This window comes from Ailuropoda melanoleuca, chromosome 16, assembly GCF_002007445.2.
Source record: "Ailuropoda melanoleuca isolate Jingjing chromosome 16, ASM200744v2, whole genome shotgun sequence".
NCBI classification, from domain to species: Eukaryota; Metazoa; Chordata; class Mammalia; order Carnivora; family Ursidae; genus Ailuropoda; species Ailuropoda melanoleuca.
Genome location: NC_048233.1, coordinates 31731569 through 31753447, shown reverse-complemented (window position 1 = coordinate 31753447; position 21879 = coordinate 31731569). Strand labels below are relative to the sequence as shown.

The 21879-nt window shown below is 36.0% G+C and overlaps 1 protein-coding gene across 4 annotated transcripts in view; it reads right to left on the bottom strand.

Moving 5' to 3' along the window:
- The window catches only part of LRRK2 (leucine rich repeat kinase 2), a 138447-nt gene that overhangs the window by 9038 nt on the left and 107530 nt on the right, over window positions 1–21879 (bottom strand). For all 4 annotated transcript variants that reach the window (XM_011233109.3, XM_034645423.1, XM_011233110.3 and 1 more), the window contains 7 exons: window positions 21616–21776; window positions 10542–10712; window positions 9220–9320; window positions 4037–4231; window positions 2824–3017; window positions 1422–1494; window positions 446–630 (listed from right to left, as the gene is read on the bottom strand). In XM_011233109.3, the coding sequence (XP_011231411.1) occupies window positions 446–630; window positions 1422–1494; window positions 2824–3017; window positions 4037–4231; window positions 9220–9320; window positions 10542–10712; window positions 21616–21776 (1080 nt within the window). The remainder of the gene's footprint in view (window positions 1–445; window positions 631–1421; window positions 1495–2823; window positions 3018–4036; window positions 4232–9219; window positions 9321–10541; window positions 10713–21615; window positions 21777–21879) is intronic.

Here is a 21879-nt window from a genome sequence, read left to right as displayed (position 1 = left end):
TGTAGTTTATTTTCTTTTCACTTGAAAGTGGTTGTTACTAACTTTGCTGTAGAGAAGACATCTGTGTAATTATCAGATCTAGAGATGACTTTATTCCTGAGGCATACGTTTCTTACAATCAACACTTAATGGAAGTTATCCAAAACACATGTAAAACCCACAGATGAAGTAAAATACTGAGTTTATTGCCTTTCAAATTCATGTTTAATTTGATACAGAGAAAATGAAATTGTTAAAAAATGTAGATTGATAAATACTAGTAAGATTATCATGGCTTTTCATATTTTATCCCAAACATGATTAGGCTGGGTGATGTCTTTAATAGAAAGATAAATTATGCATTTTAAAAGATTTTTGCTTGGATTGCAATAGCATTATTGATATGATTATAAAGAATAAACATGAATAAAGCAGTCAAATAATTGTATAGATAGAAATAACTTACAGCTGATTTGTCTTTGTCTCAATGAGCTTCTGAATGGTGAAATCATCAGAAAATGAGAAAAGTTTTGTACCACATCCTCCCCACATAATGTTTTTTTCAGTTGAATTCATGGATTCACTCAAACACATCAGTGGAGTACTGACATTTCCTATATTTAGTATCTTCAAAGGAACAGCTCCTTTACACTTTGCCAAAAAAGAGAAACACATTCAATAAACTGAGTGTCTGCAGAATGAAATGCTGTAAAATTTGCTGTGCTTTCTAAAAGCTACTTTTCCATTGTAAATGGCTAGAGGTCTTAAAATAAAAAACTCAAGATACATTTTTCAAAGGATTTATGAACACATAATTCACTTCAAGTGGAATGCAAAACATTATCCTTAGAACCAATCTCTGTACCTGTCCATGCAAAAAAACGCACAGGAAATAACCCAGGGATTATACTCTACTTGTTTGTCTCTCATTAGATAATCAGCTTTTTGGTAACAAGGAGTATAAATGGGTAGGATGTTGGATAAATAGATGGAACCACAGTTGCATGGATGGAGGGAAGTATAATGTTTTATTGATAAATGAGACTCTGAAGAACAGAAAGTGAAATGATTTCTTCCAGACTAAAGAAAACATGGGTGGCAAACCAGACTTAAAACTTAAGTTTTGTTTTTTCCACAACACATTTATAAGGAATTATCACTTCATTTATATAAAAATAGAACTATTTTCATTCGTAACATCTTAAATCAGATCTCATTTATCATTTTATCCTGAGTTCATTCATATAAAATGTACAGTCAGTCAACAAGTATTTATAGAGAATCTATTGTTTGTAAGACTTTAGGAAAATAAAAAGATGAAAAGCAGAATTTCTGGTCCTTGCTCCTAGGGAATTTATGTCACTTGGAAGAGGGGTGGAAATAAGCTACATAAAACAAAGAACTTAAAAAATTTTTTGATGTAAAATGTATTCAACATTTACCTTAACAGTTTTATCTTCAAAAATTGCTAAATTGCCATCAGCAGTTCCCACCAGAAGAAAATTTTTTTGCTTGCTAAAAGAAAAAATGTCAAAATTGTTATAAAAAGAATGCTGATATTGACCAAGATGGCCATAACATTCCCCTCTAGGTTGACTAAACTTTAGACAGGTTTCTGTGTGACTATGCATCCCTGACCTCCTTTTTCTTACAGCATTCATTTAGAAAAACTTAACGATCGCAAATTCTTTCTCTGCCCATTTGAGATATAACTCCTCCCAGCCTCTCCTCAGTTTTAGGGCCCAGGTATGTCTCTCTCTGGGAACTAGGAGACTTCCTTTTGAAATGTAATCATCAAGAAAGGCAGGGCCCCATCTCCCAGTCTCTGTGGAAGGGTAAGAACCTAACTTCAATAACACAACTAATGAATCATTATAGACTACATCAAAAATGTATGATGTACTATATGCTGGCTAACTGAACATAATAAAAAATAAACAAAATAAAATAAATAGCAACAGTTAGCAAACACAAATGGCCTAATCACATTGACCACCCCACAAAGTCCTCCAATATTTTTCCACTAGCTCATCCCAGTGTTAAAAACTCTCCCACCTTTTGTTTCAAGAGAGTTGAGAGTTCAATCTCTGTCCCTTATTGCAATAATCTTAAATAAAGTCTTCCTTGCCTATTTAATGCCATCTGATAAAATTTTTCTCTGACAATATCCAGATAATTTCAACTCCAAAACTGCCAGTGGAATTTATATTTCAGCTGCCAAACCCTTGAGTTTCACATTTTTCTAATATTTATTTTCTAGTATTGACTTAGACCAGAGAAATACATAGCCTCCTGGAAATCATCCTGCCCAAAGTATTACAGCAATCAACCTGTTACTCATACCTGCAATCCTGCCATTTAGATAAATTCCTTTGAAATGAGATCCCCACAACTAATAACTGTTGAGTCATTTTCACCTATTAATAACTTACGCATTCATTTATTGGGTATTTTCTCAATTTGAGAGTTAGTGAACTGATATGTTTTAAACTAACACATAACAGGCTATTGATATTCAAAAAATGGATAAAGGAAAAGTCATCCCTGAAGGGGTCCAAGAAAAGTAAACTGATGTGAGGGCTGGTAAAGAAATAGACAGGAGCTGAAGTAACACCAGCAGTAGGGCTGGTCGGCCTGAAGAAATGACTGATCTGTTTTATAACACCCGCAGCTTGGTCTATAAGAACATCTTTGTGGCCTCCCACAATGCCCTTTAATATATGCAAATAAATAGAAATATGTTTAAAATGAGCAGTTTTTGCTGAAGCAATAACAGTTTTCCACACAATTCAGTCATCTAAAAGGTATGTAATTTTCTCCCAAAGGTCAAATTCACTACAGCACCTTTGCTTGGGAAAGGGATTGCAATACAAGCAAGTCACGGAATCAGTCATCTTTTCAAGAGTATGCCTCTTTTCCCCATCTTCGGTATTGATGACCAGGAGCGTGCCAGACTGTGTCCCACACACGATCCAGCTTTCCTTTTCCACAGGAAGAGACACCAAAGCCAGGCACAGTATTCTACTATCAATAACTTCCTGTTAAGAAAAAAAAAAAAGAAAACACACTCTGAAGAACTTGATTCAAGCTTAAGAATTTGAATAGAATGAAAGTACTGTTATCCAGACACTTAACTCCTTTTATTCTCTTGCTCTTCATTTTACAAACAATGCCAATTTTACTTAACTTTCAACAATAAATGAGTTAACTGGGAAACAACTTCGCCCATCTAAAATGCATCGAAAACTAGAATTAAAATTTAAATTTGTTTTTCGGTATCATTATTTCTCACTCCATCAAAATAATATGAGGGGGCTGTTCAACTTTAAGAGTAATGATTAGGCATAACATTTATTTCAAGGCAACAGTCAAAATATTACGTTATTTTTGTGTAGAAATTTATCTTATATTTGCTAATACAATTTATTGATCCATCTTGTACAGCTGTGCTCATGTGCACCCTCCCACCCCGCTCTGAGTGCTGGCTACTAACAGCTCAGAGCGGCCCCCTCCACGGCGGAACTGCCCTCCGCTGGTGGGGGTGACTGGCTTGCCCGGAAATGGCTGGGAGGTGATGCCACACCCACCCTGGGGCAGATTGCAGCCAATGACTGACTGCCATGTGGGAATGAAAGATTGGCTCCCTTGAGAGATCAATCCATGCTGCTATTCACACCCCAGAGTTTCTCGCGGCTAAAGACTGGGTAGATTTCCTCAGAAACTACATTTTTTTTTGGAATGTCTTGCCCTGTTCTTTTTGACTGCCTTCAGTTCCTTAAAATTATTCTCTCCTTAAATCACTTGTACGAGAAACTCTGTCTTAGACTGTTTCTAGGAATCCTGACCTAAGACACACATATACTATGCTTTTAAAACAAAACACAGACTATTTAATTTCATGTCAATACTCTTGTTCTACCATAAAACTAAATGATCCTCCTATATTGCTTTCATTTAATTTCTTCCAAAGTAACTTTTGTGACTGGTACATGCTTTAAAATAATCCGCAAATTAAATTTTCTAAAGTATCTGTAATTTAAAGGGTACTTGGACTTACCTCAGAAGTGTGTTTTTCTGTATTTAAGTCAAGAAATAAGAGCTGTCCTTTGTCACGGTGCCCACAGCCCAGCCAGATGCTTGCATTCTTGTTGTTATGATTTGTAGAGACCATGCATTCAACACTAAAGTTTTTAGGTATTGTTATACGTCTCATCAGACAGATTAACTCAGCTGAATTCAAATTGTCAAAGACCTGAGCAAGTTTAAAAATAACAAGACAATACACAGCAAGTTAGCATATGTCCTCTTGAAAGATCATATTATTGTTTATAATGTAGAATGATGTGTTAAAGGTCTATCAAGAAAAACCTAGATCTGTTAAACTGTGATCTAATCCAAACAACAGGATAAATAATCCAAACTACAGATAAAATTACATTAAAATAATACTTATTTTTAGACCAGCACAAGATAGACTCTTTTGTCTGTATGGTATGTTTGGTTACTTGAAAAGAAAGAAAATCTCAAAAGTGCCAACTGAACAGAAATTTAGCAGAGTCAGGGGCTTTCCTCACTCAGTTTGATACTACATAGCCACATGATGTTACAGATAAACACGGGCCACCAAGGGAACAGACCTGCCAACTGAAGGGAAAAGAACTTTTTGATCTTTGGTAATGGAATTCACAAATCACTTCTAGATTCTGTTTTCATGTTTTTCTTTGAAACACGAAAGAACTAGAGTGACAGGGGAGTGGGGTGGAGACCACTATAAGGAAACAGAACCAGGACCCAGGAAACTGGAATTAGAGCCATGACACAGCCACTTGCCTTCCACACACAAGACTCCGAGAAAGCTCCTTATTCTCTATGCCTCATCTGACAAAGGTGATGATGAGTCTACCTATCTCGCCTAATACATACTTATTTAAAGATTAAGTGGGTATGTCAAAGTCAAATACTGTCATATACTGAAAAAAAAAAAATTCAAGGTAGTTATGTAATCTATAAAATAGAGGTGAAGTATTCTTGAAAATGAAAGGGGGAAAGAGTAAGCTATGGAAAATTTCACTGTGAAAAAAATTTTAAAAATACAAGTGATTAACACCAGTGGTAACAAAAATTTAAAACCAGTGGACATACAAATGGCCAACCAGCTCACGAAAAGGTGCTCAACATCACCCGTCATCAGGGAAATACAAAGCAAAACCACGAGGAGATATCACTTCACACCTGCCAGAATGGCTAGAATCAAAAAGACAAGAAATAAGTGCTGGCCAGGATGTGGAGGAAAAGCAACCTTTGTGCACTGTGGCAGGGATATAAACTGCTGCAACCACTATGGAAAACAGCATGCAGGTTCCTCAAAAAATTAAGACCAGAACTACCATGGAACTTCCACTTCCGGGTATATACCTAAAGGAAATGAAATCATTATCTTTAACAGATATCTGCACCCCCATGTTCATTGCAGCACTATTCACAACAGCCAAGATGTGGAAACAACCTAAGTATCCATCAATGGGAGAATGAATAAAGAAAATACTGATATATATGTATATAAATGTATGTGTGTGTGTGTATGTATACACACACAGTGAAATATTATCCAGCCATAAATAAGAAGGAAATTCTGCCATTTGTGACAACATGGATGGACCTTGGGGACATAATGCTCAGACAGAGAAAGACAAATACTGTATGGTATCACTTATACATGGAATCTAAAATACAATAAAATAAAATAAAAAACCAAACAAGCTTCTAGATACAGAAAATAGACTGTGGTTGCCAGAGGCAGGGCATAGGAGTGGGTAAAATGGGTGAAGGGGGTCAAAAGGTATAAAATTTCAGTTATAAGACAGGAATGTAATGTATAGCATGGTGGCTAAAGTTAACAATACTATACAGTATATTTGAAAGTTGCTAGGAGAGTAGATCTTTTAAAAGTCTTTATCACAAGAAAAAAATTGTAACTTATGAGGTAACGGGTGTTAACAAAACTTATTGCAGTAATAATTTCATAATATATACATACATGAAATCATTGTGCTTCCACCTAGAAACTACTACCATGTCTATGTAATTATGTCTCAACAAAACTAGGGGAAGGGAGGTGGGAGAAGCAGAAGGTAATTACATAATGTTTGTTAAAGTCAGTGTATATACTCAGCTATTTTCGAGTAGAAATCTTAAAGTTGAACACAAATTTTTCGATGAATTGTGATACAAAATCAAAAGTCCACAACATAAAGAGGGCTCTTGTTTTGATCTACTAAAATCTGTTTCAGTTCAAAACAGAGTAAGCAATCTGTTTCTGATAATACAGTGGAAAAGGTTAGTTGGACAAACCACCCATCTAAAAGCAAATTAAAATGCTAAGGAAATTATTTTTTTAATCTCTTATATGGACTCTGAGAAACAAACTGAGGGCTTCAGAGGGGAGGGGGGTGGGGGAATGGGATAGGCTGGTGATGGGTAGTAAGGAGGGCACGTATTGCATGGTGCTCTGGGTGTTATACGCAACTAATGAATCATCGAACTTCACATCAAAAAAAAATTAAAAAATTAAAAAATTTAGAAAAAAATATTAAAGACCTCACAACATCTAAGGACTTACCAGGCCAAAATATTAGTGAAAGACAAAATCCAGTGAAAGACAGGTCAATTGAACCCTAAAGTCAGATATTTTCTTAAAGGCATTTGTCTACTGAAAGCAAACTGACGTCTGGTTTTCAATATCTTGTTGGCCAGTGAGAAAGAAGTTTAAATCTGGAGCCTGCCCAAAGTGAAGTCCAATAAAGGTCTGTTCCCATAAAGCTGGGACCCAAAAGGGGTACATATTCACAGTAAATGAGAACCAGAAATAAAGCTACCCCATGCTTCCACTTTCTCTGGTACAAGGAAAGGTGCCTGGGACTTTACAGACAAAGGGAAGGAGAGAAAAGAACCCTAAGAAATTGTTATCCGCAAGCCTGCTCTCAAGATTCGTAGACCAGATTCCCACCTGGGTAGTTAAAAAAAAAAAAAAATCTCAAGCCAGGAATTGAGTTTAAGGCAATTTGCAGCAAGAAAATTGAGACCTGTAAAAAAAGACCTGTACGCAAAATTATAAAACTATATAGAAAGACACGAGAAAACATCAATAGGAAGATAACCCACATTCAAGAATAGAATGATTTAATATCATAAAAATAGAATCCTCCCCAAATTCATTGCAAGTCCAAACCAAATCACAGTAGGGTTTTTTCATAAAAGTTGACAAAGCAATTTTAATTTTTTTTTGGAAAAACTAAACCCCAGAATAGCTAACACATTCCTAGAGGAGAAAAATAAGTAAAGAAAGGAGAACTTACAAAGTGACAGGAATTAAGACAGGATAGTATTAGAGGAAGAACAGACAAGTTGACAAATGCAAGAGAACACACTTGTGGATGTGTGTGTATCTGACCAATTATAAAGTGCAAGGGGGGGGGATCAACAGAAAAAAAAGGAAGAAACTATTCAATAGATGAAGCTGGAAAATTTAGTTATCTATATGGGAAAAAGGAAATTGGATTCAGATAAAAATGTCAATTCCTGATGGGTTAAGAACTTAAATGTCAAAAGCAAAACTTTTTTTTTTAAAAGATTTCATTTATTTATTTGACAGAGATAGAGACAGCCAGCAAGAGAGAGAACACAAGCAGGGGGAGTGGGAGAGGAAGAAGCAGGCTCATATCGGAGGAGCCCGATGTGGGGCTCGATCCCATAACGCCGGGATCACACCCTGAGCTGAAGGCAGACGCTTAACCGCTGTGCCACCCAGGCGCCCCAAAAGCAAAACTTTTAACCATTTGATGAAACCATAGGTGAATGTTTTTGTGTCTCTGGCAGAGATAAGGACTTCTTAAAACAGGACCCCAGGGTGCCTGGATGGCTTAGTCGGTTAAGTGTCTGCCTTTAGCTCAGGTTATGATCCCAGTGTCCTGGGATGGAGTCCCACATAGGGCTCCCTGCTTGGCAGGGAGTCTGCTACTCTCTCTGACCCTCTGCCCCACTCATGCTCACTGTCTCTTTCTCTCTCTCTCCCTCCCTCCTTCCCTCCTAAAAATAAAGTCTTAAAAAAAAAAAAAAACCAGGACTCCAAAACTAATAACCATATAAAGGGTTGTTGAATTTATCTGTATTAAAATTAAGACGTTCCGTTCATCAAAACGCACTCTATAGGAAATAAAAAGGCAAATCACAAATTGGGAAAAGAAATTTGCAATATATATAACCAACAAGGGATTAGTATTTCTTTTTTCTTTTTCTGAGTTCATTTGTATGCAAATAATCCAACAGGAAAATGGGCAAAGTAATGAACAGTCATTTCCCAGAGGAGTAAACACATATATAACCAATGAACATATAAAGAGATGGCCATCCTTATTAGTAATTAGGAAAATGCAAATCAATATACAAGATAACATATTTGGAAAAATTAAGAACTCAGATAGTACTAAGTTTTAGGAGAATATATAGAGAAATGGCTACCCTAACATACAGATGATGAAAGTGTTAAGCTGGTACAACTTCTTCAGAAAACAAAATGGATATTCTGTGATGCTGCAATTCAGCTCCGAGGTATATAACACAAAGCAATTCTCATATATTCTGCAGTAGGAGACAGGTATACCATGTTCATAATAGCAAAAAACTGGAAACAATACCAATACCCATAGGCACAATCATGGGTACATGTATTGTTGCTCTTTCAAACAGTGGAATGGAATAGCAGTGAAAATAACCAACAGCTATGTTAACAACCTCCATAAAGCTTATAAAATAAGGTTGGGAGAACAACTGAAAATACTTCAGAACACGACATGACTATAATTCAATTTTAAATAAAAGATAACTATAGAAAAACTAAACTGGTAGCAAACATAAAGAAAAGAAAAGCAAGGATTATCTCAAAAGTCAGCAAAGTGGCAACATCTATAGGGAAAAGAAAGTGATACAGTCAGGAAGAAGCATACGGGAGCTCCTACATGTTGGCAATGTTCTTAATTTTGTGCCATGGGTGGTGGGGGATATAGAAGTTTTGCTTTATCACTGTTTGTCGTGTGTGTGTGTGTGTGTGTGTATTTATATATTTGAATATATATGTATGTACATGTATATATATATGTGTGTGTGTGCGAAGATTATATATGTGTGCATACATGAATTGGATGTTCTGTATAAAATACTGATAAATTTTAGCTATAAGAGTACCTGGGCAGAAGTAGGCCTTTCTTGAGGATTTTCCTTCAAACACTTTTTAATTAACTTCTCAACCATGGGCCATGGGGCACAGCCATATTCTTTAACTGGATCTAAAACATTCAAAAACATACATGCTACGACATTAGACAAAGCAGAACAATTACTTCATTTCCTTTCAATGGAAATAAGAGGTCCAGACCATGCAAAGGAAAACACTGATCTCCATAATCCTGTATTTAGTTTGCATCTACTTATATCACAAACTTAAAGATAATTTTGTTAGCTTTATCTCTACTAGAGACATCAAAAAAGACTGGATTTTTTATTATATAAGAAAAAGACACAAACACTCATTGAATAAAATAATAGATTTTTCATTCCACACCTGCATTTCACATATATTTTGAAGATACTCTTGTTCATATAATAATTAGACTTCTATGGAAGTACTTTTTATTTTAATATTTAAAGTTGGCATTTAATCTTCATACCGCTACAGTCGGTTTGTGCACATTTCTTTTTTATGAGAGGTATGCCATTCTTCCAGCTGATATAAACTAGAGACCCGGTAACTGTCACTGACAGCTAACTAGTGAAATTAGGGCAATGACCCAGATTGTGTTGAAAGTTTATCCAAATAATAATTAATTTCCTTTTGCTGGGAATCTTTAAAGTTTCCCCTACAGGAGGTAGGTAAAGCTAAATTCCCTGTACTTGTCACATAGCATGCACTTAAAAATATTTAAGTGAAAGTGAAAGCAGAATATACGAGAAAAAATTTAAAAGAGCACTTTGTAGGGGGAACTGAAGTAACAGTCAAGGATAAACAACGTTCTAGAATTTCTTAAAAGCATGAGACAACCATTCAAAATGAGATCTGATCTCATTAAACAATCATTTGCTAATTCTTATTAATATTTACTACTAAAAATAATTATTATAAATAATTCAAGCTTCCATTCATACATATAGGTTATCTCCCTCCAAGAAAATGAAAATACTCCAGGCTAATGAGCACATAGTTACTCTTTATAAGCACAGAAGTCACTAAGCATGGAGCTTTAAAGCAATTTCCTTTTCTGAATATTCTTCTAAATATAATACCAAATACATCAATATTAATTTGGGATATTTTTTTAAAAAGCCTAAAACTGCTCTCTTTCTTATACGATTTTCATTAATGTGTCATAGGATTTAAGAATATTCATGCACTAAACGAAAACTCATCAGTTGTGAAGTGAATTAAGTATGCAACTACAATTAAATAACTTGGAAATAAAGCTGCTGATATAAAAAATAATCATCCTTATTGTAGATAAAATAAAACTTACCAGGTAATTTTCCTTGTATTGCCAGCTCATCAAACTCATTTGGAAACTTCAAACCCTCCGCTATTCTCCCTCCAGTTGTCAAAATGTCATAGAGTAGTAAACCAAATGAATAAACATCAGCCTGTTGGTTATAAATAACATTTCCTCTAGCAACCTCAGGTGCACGAAACCCTGAAAGTAAGCAGATACATTAATAAATATGCCCGACACCGGGGCTCATACACCCAAGGAAGCATATTCTTAGGTACATATGGTGAGGAAGAGTCAAGGAGATGAGTTCTAAATCAAGCCATGTCCTCTCTATAAGGAGATATGCAGGTCAAGCCAATTAACAGCCCCATGCTGACATTTCACCCCAAAACTGCTCTTGAAAAATAGTAAGGATAAACATTCAATAATTATTAAGTAATGTTTCATATTTAAATAAATTAAGCCTAATGGGGGGAAAAACCTTACATCATTTTTCTCATTCCTAAAAATAACTATTCCCAGGCAATTGTTTCAAACAAAGGAGAGGTCAGGAGGGCGAGATTTCTAGACTTCACTCCCAAGTCACTTTAACTTGACGAAAGTCCAATGCCTTCATTATTTCCAGAACTTGTGATTCTACTCCTTCCACCCAATGGAAAAATGAAAATAACACCATGACTAATATATAACAACGCCTCTCTCTCAGGAGTTGGTTCATAACTGAAATTCTTTTAAAGGGAAATATAACCTCTCATTTCACAATTGAGATAAATACTTTTAAATTCTCCAAAAAAAAGAGTAATTTCAACATGATTCACAAGAGTAACAATATCAACAATCTAATGAAATCCAACTATTAGAGGAAATTGGTTACATAATGTGCACTATGCATTAACTTAAAAATCATTTTTAAGATGACATGCTATAATGTCAATGAAAAGAAAATGTAGGATATAATTCTGCAAGGACAGAAAGTTATCAAATGTGTGAAAAAAATCGAGTTAATTTTCTAAGCTATGATAATGGTATTGTGATTATGTAAACAAACATCCTTATTCTAAGGAAATGTATGTCAGTATGTTTAGGCATGGTAGCATGATGTCTGCAATTTAATTTCAAAGTTTCAAATGCATATATAAAGAAAGTGAAAGACAAATAGTCAATAATCAATTAATCTATATGAAGGGCATATGGGTGTATATGGTGTTATTCATTCAACTTTTCTGTAGACTTAAAAATTTTTCAGAATGAAAAGTTTATAAAGAAATACATCTGAATGTAATAATGATTATTTCCATGTGCTAAAATTATAGGTAGCTTTTATTTATAATTAATTATTGTATTTTCTTATACCTAGAAATTGTCTTTTTTTCTTCTTTCTTTCTTTTTTTTGGCTACGTAAGGGATTTTTTAAAATTATGCTAAGTTAGCCACCATAATGAACATATGTGATTGTTAACATAGTTTAAATATATACCCAGGGAAATAAACAAAGTATGAATTCATAGCCTTCAAAAAATCAATGACTGAATTTGGAAAGAGTTCTGAAAGATGAAGCTCAGCAGTCCTTCACCAGGCTGCAAAGACGTGAAGAATCAGAAAGATGGGATGTCAGATTTGAGCGTGATAGTCCCCATTGTACTGTTAACATTCTACAGTTAACAGGTTGCCACATTTGTTCATACTCTCTCTTTCTACACACACACACACACACACACACACAGCATTTTCCCACATCTGTCTATGTATGTGCCTGTCTATATATAGACAGAGACATATACAATAGCCATTTTCTTAGAAAAAGAACATATTCCTACATAGCCATAATATCATACTCACACCCTAAGCTAAAGAATTGTGTAATTAAAGACAGTTCTGAAACAGATCCCTAATCAACTGTACCTGTGACATAATGTCAACATATAACAACAATTCCTAATTCATATTGCTATAGCATTTTATAGACACTTTCTTAAGTATTTCATATGCTATGCACAAAAATCACCCGTGGTGGGCAGATGAGGACTTTCCATTGTACAAATAACATAATCTTTTCAAAAACGTTATGTGTTTTCCTAAGGCCACAAAGATAAAGAACGGTGAAGTCAAGAGTACTCACAATAATGAGCTACTCACGCATTAGCTAGTTCATCAATAATATTTATGATTACCTTTCTAGAATGTAAAAGGGATTTTGGAGGCTAATATCAATCTCATCCAATTATTCATTATTCATCCAACACATTTTTGGGGTATCTATTATATAACAAGGTGCTGTTCAGAGACAATTAAAACGTTCAGTATATTTTTTCCCCTTGGTAAATTTACTGTTAGAAATACTAGGATTTGGAAGTGCAGGGTCTTAGAGAAGAAAAACTCGAGGGTCACTTACTCTAAATTTTCATCCAAGGCACATATCCTTTTACAACAGTTTTTATCCCTCTAGGCATCAATCCACAGATGTTAGAACTATGCGGAAGGCTAGAATTTTTTTCTCAGTGAGTCGAGGGACACTGAGAAAGATAATTGTGAGGCTACAGAAAGAAGTATTTACTTCAATATGGAAATGATTTTAACCTTCTTATCTTGTTCCTTTCAAAATAAGTATCTTCATTGACACAATCCCCAGCAGGAGAACATAATCCTTATTTATATATTCAGGAAGTAACTCAACTACAATATAAGGCACTTCTAAGTGCTTCTTGAAATTCATCCAATGAATTTCTAATGATTTTCTAAATTCTTGATTGCACTAACAATGTCTTCTAAAGTTATCTATGGGGGCACCTGGGGGGCACAGTGGTTAAGCGTCTGCCTTCAGCTCAGGGCGTGATCCCGGTGTTCTGGGATCGAGCCCCACATCAGGCTATTCCGCTATGAGCCTGCTTCTTTCTCTCCCACTCCACCTGCTTGTGTTCCCTCTCTCGCTGGTTGTCTCTATCTGTCAAATAAATAAAATCTTTAAAAAAAAATAATAAAGTTATCTATGGAGAGTAGGGGCCTTTAGGAAAAAATTCTCCCAAATAGTAAACACTGAATGTTGATCTGACTGTAATCCATCAAGTGGGCCGGTCTGCATCAACTATCTTGTCACAGATCACAATAAAATGACATTTAATCAACAAAGCATGCAGAATAACATGAGACATTTATCCCCAATCCATACCTTTAAACATAAAAATGCATAAAATATTCCTATAACTTGTTTCTCTGAAAAAAGGTAGAATATCTACTTGAAAATCATGAATTTCAAAAATGCTGAGTAAACAGAAGTTTAAATCAGATAGTCCTATAAAATAACATGATTAAAATCTTTGGTACTTTACCAAAATCTATGCAACACTAAATCTAGATGGAGAACTTGGACAGAAATATGCAGGAAAGATATGATAAAGGTGGCATTCAAAGCAGCAGGGAAAGACAGGCTTTTAATAAATGATAATGGTGTGAGCTGTCTGTTTAAGAAAGAGAGGAGTAGCTTCATCACTCCTTACACCTAATAAACTTTTGATGAGCCAAAAATTCAAATGTAAATACAAATACATGAAAGTACTGAAGACATATTCACAACTAAGTTGACAGTACTGAGATGCAAAAGGCCTTGCTAATCACTCTCCAAAGGTGGGTGGTGAGAGCTGAAGGCTGAGAGCTCAGGCAGTCACACCGTCTTTGGAGAATTTCAAAATAATAAGCAACTGCCTGCACTGGTGCAGATCATGCCCATCGTTCCCATCCTTGGTGTAGCACTGACGAAACACGTCAGGTAAATGAGACTCCAAAAGGTAAAACAAACAAAAGTTGTTCGCCTAGAAGATTCAAACTCTACAACAGCAAAATGCCATCAACAAGGATGAAGAACAAACCGTACGCTGGAAAATATTTGAATATATGAGTCAACGTTAACTAAAATCAGCTTTACAAATGAATAAGGACAATGGACAAATGAATAAAGACATGAAAGGAAAAATATGTCTTATATATTAAAGAATGCTTAGCCCCCCCAAAAAATAAGCAAATAAATAAACACTTAGAAAATAAAAACATTAAGTTCTCACTTTTTGCCTACTAATTTTGTGAAGATTAAAAAGAATAACAAGCCCAGAATGGGAAATGAGTGCCCTAATTCGAGTATGGAGGGAACTTTAATGGACAAACCTTTCTAAAGGCAATTAGTGTTTCAAAATTCAAAATATGCACTCCCAGCAATACCACGCCTAGGAATTTAATGTTTAAAACATCAGTTGCATAAATGGGCAATTTTAATTTACAATTATGTTAATTAAAGCGCTGTCAATACATCAAAAAGTCAGAAAAAATTTAAATATACATCAAGATGTAAGTAAATTACCATACATACTAGCAATGAAATACTACATAACTGCTAAAACTGAGGTTTGACATAGAAAGATGTCCATGAAATATTAATTAGAAAAAGAAAACTAAAGCAGAATTTATAATACATCTATAAAAAACTTAAGCACATCCAAATCTAGATACAGATGTATCTCTATGTTACCAGAGTGTTAAGAATTATTGCTAATTTATTAAAACACATATTTTGACCTGCGTAATCGGATTTGCTGTTTTACCTCACGCCCTTCTGTTTTGCAAGCCAAATCTTACTCTAAATTGACTTGGCCTGAGCTGCCTCATCATGGAGTCCTTCACCTCAAAGAGACCAAAGTGACTGGGGGGAGGTAGACTCAGGGTGTTAAGTCCTAAGCTGCCAACATGATGTCTGCCTGTCAGTCTAAACCATGACAAGATCCTCAAAGCTCTTCTGCATGTAATTTATCACTGAGGACTTTTCTGGAGCCGCAACTGCAAGTTCTCCCAAAATTTTCACCTTACATTTAACTAAACTTGTCCCCATAGTAGTAACAGGAAGAATAACTTTCAAGATAGTCAATGTATTCACCACAGAATTTCATTTCATATGAAAATGAACACTTTTACTATGACCTGGCATTGGGAAAGGTTAGGGACATCTCTTGCATCTTTACAAAGGGGCAGTATTGCCACTTGATCTATGATCTAATATTATGAATGACCTATGGTGCTCATGGACCATATTACCACACTGCAGGGATACCCTGTTTAGCATCGACGGTCCTCAAAGACTAGAAATATCAAGCACAAACTGAAATCCTAACTGTACCGTTTGTTATATTAGGCTGTTCAAATAAGTCTTTTAACATGTGTCACTTCTTCCTCTAGCTAAGATGGAATAACAGGGACTAGATTTACCATCCTGCATAAAACAATGAGATACCAGGCAAAATGTATGAACCACTGGACACTAGGCACAGGACGGTGATCCCTGAGAGAGCAAACAAACAAGGCGAGTCCTCTGAGGACACCACAGAGAGTTCCAGCCCACAGCGCAGGGAAGAGAAACAAAAACAGAGCCTGATGCCCTCTAGGTAGAAAGGGCAGAAAGTTCAGGAAAGCAAAGGCAGCTAGAATGTGCCAGGCATCATGTCCAACACTTTATATGAATCTCTCATTTAATTTTCACAACAATCCCCGAAAATAGATACTGTTATTAGGCACTATTGTTGGACCAAGAAAAGAAGGTAGGTAATTTCTCCGGCACCAGCTTGTAAGCAGTAGACCAAGAATTCAAAACCAGACAGTCTGACTTCACAGCCTATGTTTAGCAGAATCCAGTCAGTCAAATAGTTCACTAAGTCATATCTTATCTTTGTATCTCCAGAATCCACTGTGGTGCCTAGAATGTGCACCATTGAGAAAGATTAACTGAAAGTAATTGACTTTTTTTTTTAATTTGGATGTAAGTCCAAACTCTATTCATATTTACTCACTCTCTTTACTTTTTGATTCTATCACGGGCTAATATTTTTAAGATCTCAAGTAAATACTTATCATCCTGTTGAAAGTTTTTCTATAAATAACATTTCCCCCCACTGTGAGATGGTACCAAAATTTGACCTGCCCATCTTACCATTGATTCATGCAGGCAATGACACTAGCTATATGATGTAGAGATGGGAACTTTTGGCTGACAAATAAGAACATTTTTCAGTGACTCCTCATAACTGAAAGATTATATTGTTTGGCATGATTTAAAAAGCCTTTCATGAGTTAGAAAAGTGTGATTCTGAGATGTGTATCAGAAATACTTCTGTGCTTCAAACACTGAAGACGTTCTTGACTCTCATTCTAGACCAGTGATTCTTGAACTTGAATGCACATTGGAATCACCTGGAGATATTTAAATAACATCAGTGTCTGGGCTCCATCCCAGACTTAATTAGAACTTAAATCAGAATCCCTGGGTGTGAGGTCCCAAGACTCATATATTTGAAAGTTCTCTAAGAGCTTCTAACCTGTGGACAGATTGAGAGGTCCACTCCATGCCTACTAAAATAGAATAAGAAATGATACAACCCCACTAGATACATTTTTAAAGCTCTACATGCTATCTAATACACAGCCAGAATTGAAAGACACTTGGCTAAATAACTTCCATCCTCCATCTATCACTTAGACCATAAGAATTTCTTACAGTTATTTGAATAAGACAAGTCCTGTTATACTTTAGTACTTTTTGCCTGAAATGTCTACTCCAGCTCTTTCTCAAACTTCCAGCTTATCCTTTAGGATATAATTCCAGAATCATCTCCTATATGAAGGAAGTCCTGACAACTTACAACTCAGTTAGTTACTTGATCCTTTGTGCTCTTATCACTATACCTTGAACGAGATCCCCTACTGAAACTGACAAAATGCTTTATGATTATTTGTTTGGAGCCCTATTTCTCTTGGCAGAATATGTGCTTTCTGGAGGGTAAAATTTACATTTATTCACGCACATTTCCCAAATTCATCACTAGAACAATTGCTAACATGGTTGGAGCAACAGCATAATGTGAAGGCCTGTTCTATGCTTTTTATGTGGTTGATTTCATTTCACCCTTAAAACAACCCCATGAGGTAGGCATTATTTTTTCTCATCACAATTTACAGAAGTGAAAACTGAGCCCCAGAAGGCAAATCTTGATGAATACCACGGAGCTATTAAGCAATAGCACCAGTGTGGTATTTGGCAAATATGCAAAAAATTATTGCCAAATGCATGAATAAATGAATAAAGAATAAAGATAATTTTCCCATGGAGAATTATCATAACAATTACTGTGTCAAAATAATTGGAAAAATATGATTCATTGTCTAAAAACTATTTTTAGAAATAATTTCTCAGATGAGCCTGTATTTTAACAAATACAATGATTAATAAGGAAAAGATCCATAGATCACAAATATGAGAAATTTAGGGGCACCTGGGTGGCTTAGTCAGTTAAGCATCTGCCTTCGGCTCAGGTCATGATCTCAGGGTCCTGGGATCAAGCCCTGTGTTTGGGCTCCCTGCTCAGCTGGGAGTGTGCTTCTTCCTCTCCCTCTGTACCTCCCCCAACTTGTGCTCTCTCTGCCTCTCTCTCTCTCTCTCTCAAATAAATAAATAAAGTCTTAAAAAATTATATGACAAATTTATGTTAGGTCTGACTATACATCACATAGTACACAGAAACATATTTTCTTTCTTTTTTTACTTTGAGAGAAATATCAGTAGAACACGTTCCATAATCTCTATCAGATAATAATGACTAACCAGAGAATAATATTTTTAATCTATCCAAAGATGACTGTATTTCTATGAATGTTGTCAGGGTTGAAGCCATCATTCAGCATTGCCTCAGTCAACAGTGCAACTGTCAAAGGACCCAGAACTGACTGTCATTCTCAACAGGATATGATATAAATATATCCATTTAACTGAGTCAAAGTTGAAGTTCTCCAAGTTATTTACAGTTCAAAGAATCCATCCCATATTTACCTTTCAAAATGTAAACAGACACTGCATAGTCCTTGCCAATAACTAAGTTGTTTCTGACTTGCATTCCACCTTTGATGCTACCTGGCAGGGGCTCTGCTCCCTGGTAGGTTGGATTTGCATCTTGTATGACCCTATAGACACTTCTAATGGGCCCTACGCTTTAGTTTCCTTATCTGTAAACCAGGAATAGTAATAAGATCTATGTTAGACAGTCATAAGGATTAAATGAGATAATCAACCTACACAGAAGTCTAAGCACAAGGCAGCACACTGTCCATGCCACAAAAGGTTTGCTCTCATTCTCTCAGAAAACAGTTGATGAACCCACTCTCACATGCACACAACAGAGTGCACCATAGTAAGGAATACTATAAAATACACACACACACACACACACACACACACACACACAAGTTTAACAAATGTACAGTCTTTTGTTTCCCCAGAAGTTTCCAAGTTAAAGGTTATAATATTAAGAGGAAGATCCATTAAAAGGAAAACACAGGTGATAACTGAAATGATGATGAAAGGCAATGAAAGGGGATGATTTTCTTCTCAAATATAATTGTTTTGGAGAAGGAAAAGTTTGGTGATGGTGGTTAGCAGTGGTGACAGTTACTGTTATTTAAATTTTGAGGTTGAGTTTAGGGCTGAGATAATCAGAAGTACTCTAACAATAATGAATACAGTAATGATAAAGAGAAGGTCCAGAATATAGTGAGAAAAAATGCTTACAATGTATTAAGCAGCCTGGAAGAAAAAGAACAGAACAGAAGGATCAGGCTTTGGGTTTTTCTGTCATGATCTTTCTCCATTGTGTATGTTCCCACACATTGATATAGCAGATTAAAAGGATCAGTAAAAAGTATCCGGCTTGGCATGAAGAGTCAACTGGATATTGAACATTTTGACCAAAACCAGGAAGTCAGATACTTAAAAGGAGGGGCCATGAGTCACTTGCTGGCTGGCCCAGCCCGCTGAGGGAGGTGCCAGGCTTGAGGCCCAGAACAGTCAACTGGGACAAGACAGATCTGCTGTCCAAGTAGATGTTCAAGGCCTCATCAGTAGGATTTCTACTCCATGAACACCATGACCAGGTTGGGGTTTAGAGGGGGAACAAACTGCAGGCCTCAATTGAGTGGTCTGGCTCACCTTCATATCACACGAGAGTCATAAACAGATCTCCCAAGAGAAGAACCCTATCCTGTGCCCACATTTTCTAGGTGGGAGTGCAGGAAGCCTATGGAATTCCATCCTTCAAGATTCTTCTTCCAAACCTATACTTGACAATGGTGGTTCTTCATAGTCACATCATTTTGCTTTGTTTGTTTTGATATTTTAGTAACTAAGATTGAACATTTAAGCCTCTTTAAGTACATGTTAGCGTTGCATGTAATCTAGGAGAGAGATTTAAGATTTAAAGCCAAATAGCTCTGGATTCATTTTTCATTTAGATTGAGTTCTTATCTTGACCGCTTACTGCATGGCTTCCTGCAAATACAGAATCTTGCTGACGCTCAGCTTCCTCATTTTACAGATGAGAAGGTAAAAGCTAACTTTCAGCCTTGGCATGAGGATAAGATACCATGTGTCTAATGTACCTGGCACTGAGCCTGATACACAGCTGGTGCTCAAGAGATAATCATTTTATTATTATTAAACAACCCGGAGACACTTGCTGCCATAATATGTACTTTGAAAGGTTTATGAGAGGGCACACTCTACTTCCAACACATTGCTATGAAAAACAAGAGAGGATACATATTTGGAGCAAAAACAAAACCATGAATTGCAAGCTGGGGCCATCTGCTTATCCAAGTTCATAAGTAGTATAGGAGGCCACGGGGGATGGTTAGAGAACAAATTATCTTTTGCCTTCTCAGACATCCCCCATTGTCTTCTGTCTTAGGCATGTGTTTTAACTGAGCACCAGTCTTCAAGATGATGTAACTTTATTTACAAATAACAAACTATACAAGATTTCTCTGAAGATGGATCTATTCCTCCAAACATAAGTCAACCTCCCGATTTTCTATTCCTGCTCAAACTCCGGGCCAAAAGACAAGATGAACCTGAGACTAGCAGGAGAACAGGAGTTGAGAAAGGAAGGAAGGATCCCAAGGAGTAGACAGTAATGTGAAAGAATATGTCTAAACATAAGACCATGCAAACACAAGAGCACAGGAAGTGGATTATCACTGGTAGAAAGTCAGTTAACAGTAGAAGTAATAGGATTATTAGAACAGGCATGACAAATAGGGGTTGCGGATGACCCTAAAAGGCAACATTAAGCTCTAAGGCAAGAAAATGATGTCAGTGGCTTCTAGAGACCATAGATATAATGGTATCCAGAATGGGTACACTTCAATTTAGATAGCAACCATGACTCTTCTTGCTATATAGGGACAAACAGAGAAACTTAATAAAGTATTGAAATGTTGGCAACTTATAAATTTTGAAGAAAGAAAATTGAAGTGCAGTGTTTAAAGGTTTTAACTCCTGTACCAATCTGTAAGAAGAGTGTATGCCTGAATCAAGAATAGCACAACGGAAAACTCTGGCTCCAAGTCTCTATCTGAAACTCTTGGAGCTAGAAATATTTAGGAATTTATACTTTTTCATATTTAAGAAAGTTAATAATGATGCACATAACATAATTATAGGAACTCTCAGTAGGATTGGGGCCAGCACCCTGTCCCCAAATGTGCTGTATTTCTGCCATGAAACATACACATATTCACACAGAGTTCGAGCAATAAAGATCGTAATAAGCATCAAGTTAGTTTGGGTAAGATTTTGCTGCCAAATCAGTTATTAAAAAAATTGAGGGTTTTTCAAAGTTCTTTGGATTTCAGAGTTATGAGAAAGGGTTTGTGAACTTGCATTTGGTTTGCCTCATTGTTAGGTAAGTGTGAACAGTACCTGGTTTAAAACTTCTGCCGTTCCTTTTCACCACCTCTAGAATATCTAAATATTTTAAAAATCCAACTTTTAAAAATATAATTTGTCATGAAACATTCTATATGTTTTATTTGTTTTTCTCCCCCTGGAAAATTACATCAGATTTTTTTCCCCTACAGACTACCGTGATTAAAATCACAATGTAGTGGTCACAATATTCACACAAGAAATATCTGTTCACAACATGATAGGACACAGTGTTCTCTTGATTCTCCTGAACTTACAACAGAAGTCACTGGTTGTCTATCCTGAAGAAGGAATTACCAAGCCAACCTTCTCACCTACCTGGTGTGCCTTCTGACGTCTTTATCCCCATTCTACAGCAGTACTGAGCAATCCCATAGTCCGCAATCTTCGCGATGATGCCTGCATTGGGATACAGGGTGAAGAGCAGCACGTTGTGGGGCTTCAAGTCACGGTATATAATCATGGCTGAGTGGAGGTATCTGCCCGAAAACATACAGGCAATATCATTAAAATGTGATTATATTATTACAACTTCTGTCATGATTTTCTTAAATAGGTACATCCATTATGCAAAGCATCCAA